This window comes from Gymnoscopelus braueri (genome assembly GCF_963280865.1).
Source record: "Gymnoscopelus braueri genome assembly, chromosome: 12".
NCBI classification, from domain to species: Eukaryota; Metazoa; Chordata; class Actinopteri; order Myctophiformes; family Myctophidae; genus Gymnoscopelus; species Gymnoscopelus braueri.
Window position 1 is genome coordinate 14466826 of NC_137614.1, and position 8103 is coordinate 14474928.

At 37.8% G+C, this 8103-nt stretch overlaps 1 protein-coding gene across 2 annotated transcripts; it reads right to left on the bottom strand.

Annotated features, from left to right (window-relative positions):
• Nucleotides 1-4088: 4088 nt before the first annotated feature.
• Nucleotides 4089-7488, bottom strand: LOC308097723 (intelectin-like). Of its 2 annotated transcripts, none has more exons than XM_080445698.1 (8): nucleotides 7427-7488; nucleotides 7143-7202; nucleotides 6755-6814; nucleotides 6388-6635; nucleotides 5748-5906; nucleotides 5383-5503; nucleotides 4750-4853; nucleotides 4089-4551 (listed from the first exon to the last, which is right to left on the bottom strand). In XM_080445698.1, the coding sequence occupies exons 2-8, from the start codon at nucleotides 7195-7197 to the stop codon at nucleotides 4399-4401; spliced, it is 900 nt and encodes a 299-aa protein (XP_080301824.1). In that variant the 5' UTR covers nucleotides 7198-7202; nucleotides 7427-7488; the 3' UTR covers nucleotides 4089-4398. The 2 variants fall into 2 exon arrangements, with proteins under 2 accessions (XP_080301824.1, XP_080301823.1); XM_080445697.1 differs by having other exon boundaries at nucleotides 7110-7202; nucleotides 7427-7459.
• Between the last annotated feature and the right edge of the window lie 615 nt (nucleotides 7489-8103).

The following is an 8103-nucleotide window of genomic DNA, read 5'->3' on the forward strand; positions in this document are numbered from 1 at the left end:
ATTCACATAGAACTCACAACAGAGAAAATCGACTTTTCCACTAACTTTATTTGCACTGAAGTTGCGATGCGTTGTCAGCTTGCAGATCACCATTTTTTTTCTTTCTTTTTTTCTTCTTCTTTAAAGCCATTTCACATTAGAAGGGCTGTAGCCAGAGGCTAGGACTGTTTTATGGTCCTTGACATGGAAACGTTTGGAATCCTCCAACCTATAAAACACTTAGAAATAAACCTAGACCCGACTGGGCTAGCAACCAGGCAGTAATTGTCAAGCGTCACTGTGTTTTCAGTTAAGTGGCTGGTTGGTTGAGCTACATCACAGCTACAGTATGTGACGTCACCTCACATGGGCACGTGATTTGACAACTTGGCTAATGAACACAAGTTGGGCCTAAGATGCATTTGGGAAAGAGAACCCTCACTTGTTTGAGGTCTCTTCAAATAACCTCAAGGTTAAGCTCAAGGTCAAGACATTTGCGTTTTCACCAGACACCCAATAAATAATGTTGACAAAGCTAAGAAAGTATTGAAGTACAGGTGTAGACTTTATGTTTACTAACGGTGTGACATTAAATCAAAGTGTCCAGGTTTCCCTGTAGTGTGTCTACTAGTGAAGCAGGGAATACTACACATCTGGGATTGTTCTGCAGGTGAAACTAATGGTGAAGAACTCTTAGTTGGGCATTTAGCCATAGTCTCAGGGGAGTCGGAGTACAGTCCTCAATCATTGATTTTGATGCAAACAAACTTTCACAAGTGAAATTGTGAAGGTATGTAGATACATTATGAATGCACTAGCTCAGAAAACAACCACACTGGGTTTCTTGACCACATGAACCCTATAGTGTCCCTGTTCTGGGCATGTTCATAGGCGAACATTCAGCAAAAATAACAGATGGGCTATTTGGCGTACTAAGTACAGTATATAGAGTTTGTGTGGGTAAGGGTTTCAGGCAGGGAAGTCGATAACAAAATGTAATGAGAGGGTCAGACTCTAGAAACAATATTAATACTCTTTTACATGTGTGGACCCAGGTGAAAACCCCCTGCCCTAGTTTGTATGTCGTTTGTATTCCTATCCATAGTTTTAAGGAATGTGGCTGAGGAATCCATGACGGTACAACAACCCTGTCATTGCTAACCTTAGTATTTGACTGTATTGTGTTGGTTCAGTAGAAGCACAACAGCATTTCTTGTTTGTATTCAGGGCAGAGAGGACTTCAGTGAATGCTACATGAGCTTGTAGATTGGATATTTTCATACGACAAAGTATAAATGAGGCTTAACAGGGAAAGAGTCAGATCCATGTCCCTTGATGTGGAAATTAATGTTAATTTCTTAATGCCTTAAATAACCTTAAATCAATGATCATGACTAGTTTGAGTGTCTAAAATATCTTACATTATTCCACCTGCCAGTTACAATAAATCATGTTTTTACATATACAGTTCATGTTTAAGTTCCATGTTAGAACATCAACTTGTTTGTGGTTGTTTTCTCTTAAGAAAACAATGCTCGCTTCTAGTTTTACATCTTAACCAATAACATGTAGTTTTGCATCATGTATTAATTATACAATGTATACGTCATCAGTTTACTGTCATGTCAACTTCAAGTAGTTTGAAACGTCTCCATCTGAATTATCTCATTGTTAAATTCAAGCTTTTTGTTTTATTCCCAGGGTTGCTGGTGTGTGTGAAAGATAATGTTGTATTGTTAAACTTAATATTTATTTAATAGGGTGTTGGGAATTTCACACCAAGGAATATAAATATGGACCCTCGTACAGTAGATCCCACCAGATTAGGGAGGAATAAAGAAGTAATGGAAGGGTTAAGGGTGTAAAGTTTTATTGGTTTTTGTTTAGTTTTTTCATGATTTGTTCTGCATTTACTGTAGGTATTCATATTGTTTTAATTGTGTAAAATGTATCAGTTATCATGTATGTGCAGTCTTTGAAATGAAAATCTTTGCCATGACTCTTATTTCTTGGTGAAATTGTTATTGAAAAATATCAAAATATAGCAAATCTTATATAAAAAAAACTTGCCTTGTGCCTATTTCATACGTACCGAAAAAAGATTTTCATCTAAGAATCAAGTATTTCCATTATCCTTGAAGCCCTGAAGATTTATACTTGATAAAGCATAAATCTTCAGGTGTGCTAAAAATAGATCAAGCGGTGAGACTGTTGATTTGCTATTTTTGGCACGCAACAAAGTATAAATTAAGCGGAGTACATCTGGCTATTCCAGTCTCTTCTATGACTTGCTTGACCTGAAAGTTTGTATTAAGTCCTTTCTCAGAACACCCACTTCAAATTCAGCCCTAGAATTATGTTTTTTCTTAAAATGGTGGCTTTCTGGAGAGGTTTTAATAGGCACATGGGTTTATATACATGTGTAACCCGTTGAAAATGTTCACGTAATATTTGTACCGTTTATTTTGACCTCTGGTTTAATTTACTTTTCAATGGCAGCTCAGCTAATCGACATTGTTTGCTTTGCTTCACGTGAGATGTTTATTTAGATATTTCCTTGAAAACTATCAGCCTTTTATTCCATGCAGGACTAATGCAGTGCCTTATCGAGGTGGGGGGAAGGGGGTCTCTTTGGATCTCGGTGGGCTTGTTTCCATTGTGTTTGTTAACAAGCTTCACAGTGATGTTGACCCAAGGTTGGATTCATAAGTATAATACGTTCCCATGTAGTGTGTGCTATTTAACCATTTGACCACACAAAAAAAAATACGTTTTGATTTCCTTAGAAAATAGCTGATCTTCAAGCTCACAAACATGTAGGTCTGCTATGTTAAAACTTGTATTTAATTTTATTTAAAACGACATGCCCAAAATTGCAAAACCAGAATTAAAGTTAAGTATAAGGTTCTTACTCACAAAAGGCATGTACGTTTTCTTTTGTGATTAATTAATTCACGAATTAATTCACGAATTGTTGTTTGAGTCATGAATGCATTCACACAGAACGTGAATATTACGCAGCGACGAAGCAATGTAATTCTTATTGGGAACAAGATTGATTTTTCAACACGAATGAAAGGTATCAATCTGTATGAATGAGGCATACATTTTATGATGAGTTTTGATGCTACTTGCCCCACGATTTATTCGTCATGCCCTGGTGTGTAAGACCTTTAGCTGCGTGGATTCAAGTCTTATGCTTAATTTATACTCCATCGTACAACGAAGTTACACACTGAAAATAGATGATCTACAAGAATGTGTAGATAAGCTATTTTCTGTGCTCTTTTCATACAGTGAAGTATCAGTCAGGCTTTAGAATCATAGTTATGTGCCCTTTTTCATACATGGGTGAATAAAAGCGATGTGAAATGGAAAATCAAATACATCTCATTGAATAATTGTAATTCATTAATTAAGGAGTGAATGATGCCAACCCTAAAGACAACATCAAGTACTTAAAGGATGACTTCACCCATTTTCAACCTATCCTTCATATAATTGGTCCTCACTCATGCTGATGATAATATGGTAAAGAAAAAAATCTACTCGGTTTGTGTCTCAGAGGAGGGCTGTGGACAGTTCAAAAACCCGCCTACCAGTGACGACATCGTTAGTCATTTATTTTTTTATTATTAATGCGAGAACAATGGCTTCCATTATAGCTAACTTTCCAGGAATAGAAAGCCTGCAGTTTCTATTAGCTTGGATTGCCCATCGATGATGTCACTGGTAGGCGGGTTTCTGAAGTGTTCACAGCCCTCCTCTGAGACACAGACCGAGTAGACAAAAATTGTACCATTTTATCATGAGCATTAGTGAGGACCAATTATATGAAGATGGGTTGAAAATGGGTGAAGTCGTCCTTTAATATTCATTTTCAAAGGCTTTTCTTCTCCGCCACCATTTAACCACTTAAACCTCATATGGTTGCCCAGAGTTTTCTGTTTTCTGTTATTGTGGGGGGGATAGCAGATCGACAAGCTCACAACGCGTTATGTAACACAACGCGTTGTGAGCTTGTCGATCTGCTATCCCCAACTTGTGTTGCATAATAACAATAATGGACATACTCCATTCTGCGATTAAATACAAATTAGACTTTTACTTCAAATGCAGGAATAGAATTTATTAAAGTTAATTTGCGATACAGCATTTAGCAATTAATCAGATAAAAGATCGTAAATAATATAGAAGATATTATGAATTCAATATGATTACAATAATCAAAATAAATGAAATCAAATTGAAAAATCTATGTCATAATTCATAAAATCTTTCTACTTCTTTTTTTTTTTTAGAGAGAGAGAGAACACAGTAATCAGTCGCAGAAAGCAAAGAGACCAGTAACCAGCAAGTAACATATCTTGTGAATAGTTTAAAGCAAAAGGTCAGCGGTTGGAGGCCCATGAAGGAACCTCAGCGATAGAAGATCAGCACGGCGGCCTCTGTAATTTCCTTGGATGCACTATAACCACTGTTGGTCCCATAGCCATTCCAGTCGAAGGAACTGAAGTCACCGCACTGTTTAGGAGCTGCCTCTGGGAAGTATCCTCCTCCACCAATGCAAAACTATAAACATGTAGAAATGCATGCAATGCAATGCAATGCGCGCGCGCGCGCGCGCGCGCACACACACACACACACACACACACACACACACACACACACACACCACTGAGTTCAGTAAAAGAAGAGGAATAAATGGTACAAAAACAAGAGGGTGCCTGAGCACCTCCTGTCCCTCCCTTAGCTAAAGAGTATACTCACATGTTCAATATTACAGCCAATAGGCTTGGATCCAGAGCACAAGGCCAAGGCAGCACGTTCTTGATTGATACCTCTGAAGGAGATGTAGCCTGGTTTTAACTCACCTGAAGGAGAACACAATAAATACATAAAACTTTGTATTGATATTATAGTACAGTATTATACATATATTGCATAGAATAATATATTACACACATGATGTGTTTGTATTATTATTATTAGTAGTAGTAGTAGTAGTAGTAGTTAGTAGTAGTAGAAGATTAGTAGTAGAAGATTGTTCTTGATTCTGATATGTGAGATACAACCAGGTTGCACACTTGAATAACTTGATATAACAGCACTGATTCTATAGGTACTGTAGCTAATTTGGGATTATTGGCCAGTAATTCTTTCATCGTTTGTGGCTACTACTTGTATCTCCCTCTCTGTCTCTTTCTCTGTCTCTCCTTATTGGATGTTTCTATAAGTGGATCTTTGTCTGATAAAGATTTAAATAGGAGTGAAATGTTGTTCTAATTATAATGAAAGTGAAAAGTTTGTAGTGTGCGCCAATGTGCAGGCTCTTGTCTTTTCTCAGCCATGTCAGCAGTCAATCGCACACCATACTGTGTCCTAACATACTATAAAACTTACGTCTTACACTGGTTCCATAGAAGTTTCTTACGGTGTCATCATTCCCAAAGTCGTACGTAATAGGGATGGATGGTCCATTGTCAGTTTTGCAATTCCCTGCAGCATATTTTACTGGGTACTTCTTAAGAATGGGAAGAAAAGGGGGTAGAATAAGAATCAGATAAATAGTCATACACTGTTTTAGCATAATTAGTTATGATGTATAACATAAATACTGACCTTGCCAACAAAGGATAAAATGTCTTATCTTAATCATACAATCAATAGTTATAAAAAAAGGTGAGATGTCATTCTGATAGGAGCACTTCAGCTACAGTAGGCCTACATGCTGATGTAGTTACAACGTGACATTCAGTTGATCTTACTTGGTAAAGGTTGAAGAGGTTCCCACTATACCCTTTCAAGAACTGATTGGTGGTGTGGTATCGTAGGATAGCGGCGGTCCTCCAGTTGCTCACTGGAGTGATGTTGGGAACGTGCCACACTGCTACATCCCCTGCCTCGATTTCATAGTAGCCAGGATTCTGTCAAATAAATATAATTGGGTGAACAAATACATGAAACGAATGAAATATTATAGGCTATTATGTAGAACACAGAAGATACTGTAACATCTAAATTCAATATAGTTGCTACAACGGTTAGAAGGGCCGCTAACAAACCTACGCCCACTACTTTGGAAACAAATCATTATCACAATCCTAATATGAAGGACCGCCCTAAGGATATTGAATAGGTTCTTTATTTATTTTACTATAATTGTTTTCATTCACCCAGTTTTAGCAAAGAAAGCTGTTTCAATGCCACCAGTCTCTAGTTGAGCGAAACATTTAGAGACTGGCTTGCATATAGGCCTATGTGTGTGTCTTCATGAGTAAGATGGGACCTTGGGGGTTATACTAGACACAGAAGTCAAATTAAAGCAATGCTCCCACTTCTTTCAACTGCACATCAGGCATTAATACTGAGATCATTGAGGATCAGTCAAAAAGCGACCTACTGTACCTTGAAATCATCAGAGGTAGCTCCCTCTGCTGTTCCGAATGCGTTTCTGTTGGCCCAGTTGCCATCACCGCCTGGCAGGTTGGCATTGCTGCCCTGCTCTGAGGTCCAGCGGTCACCCACTGTACATTTACCATTCATGTTGTTCTCATGAACACTCGCTACCAACGTCCAGCCACCACCTGCAGTTGTCATGTCACAGAAAGTCTGATATTCCCCACCATCAGCAGTAGTAAGGCGGTAAATGCCATCTGAAGGGTAGAAGAGGAACAAACATGAGGCAAATAAAAGTCAACACAAAGTGGAAAAAAACACCAAATAGAAAGGCAGCAGTGAAGCTGCTGTGTCCTGAATGAATGAATCACCTCACCTTCATTCACATTCAGCCCCTCTTTCAGTTGTTTACAGCTTCGGGCCCCAGGGATCACTCCTGAACAGGGAAAATCAAATTGTGACTATTGCCATGGTCCCCCAGACACACACTGCCTCTCTCTCTCTCTGTCTCTCTCTCTCTCTCTCTCTCTCTCTCTCTCTCTCTAAATATTAATAAAATATTCAATCAATCAATTAATCATACAAAATGAATAACATTGTACTCAACGGTCCTATTTTTAATGAGGGATATGAATATCGTCTTAATTCTCTCTATCAATGTCTCAATGCTTAATGTTTTGTGTAAAGCACTTTGAATTGCCTCTTTGTTGAACTGTGCTAAATAAACTTGCCTTGCTTTTCCTCCTTACAGTTGCTGACAGTACCTGACACATGGTGCACGGCCATGCAGGCGAGGAACAGGAAACTCCAAAAGATCATGGTGACTGAGGAGGAGGAAAGAATGACAATAGCTCATACCACTTTGCTTCCAACCTTAGATTAAATAGAAACGTTCTGTCTATAAAAGTATAATTCATTCTATTTGAACATATAGTACATCTAATGTAGACTTCAATCACTTTGCTCAACAAACAAGCTGTTATAAGGATAATCAACAACCATTTTTGTGATTCAAATAAGACAGACAGCAGGTAAATTATGAACTTACCTTGTTAAATTACAGGCAGGACTACAGCATGCAGTGCTTGCTGATCTTCTTATATGTCTTAACTAATCTCTTAATTTGTTTAAGAATGAGGAAGAAGATAAAATGGAATGCTGTAGGCCTACTCTAGGAGGAGTGCAGGAGACGGACCCCCCCACTTTTAAAAATAGGATTGTGTTTTTTTTCAGGAGCACGCACACGCACATGCATTGATTAAAAACAACCCTTGAGTTCAAACCTCAACAAAGTTTACAAAGGCTGCCAACTACAGAGTGTCACACCAGTGTGAATTAACATAGGAATGAGCCTGGATGCATATCAATGGTCCATTGTGTGACCATACAATAAATGACAGATGTGTAAAGCTATGACTGATCACTGATTGAATAATAATGATGAAAAAGAAGAATGAATAAATATGCATTGTACCATATACTGTCTGGACATGTTTGCCTGTGAACTAAATAACAGATTGATAGATTTTCATGAAACTTTGTGAGAATGATCAATACGCTGCCATGAAAAGATGATTTAACCTACTTTTGTGTCATCAAAGGTCACAATCAAGGTCAAAATGTAAAACAGATGTGTGGATATTCATGACACATGGTAAGAAGAATCATGCGTTGTGAGCTATTTTAACTACTTTAGTTTTTTTTACATTTATGGAATTTATTTTA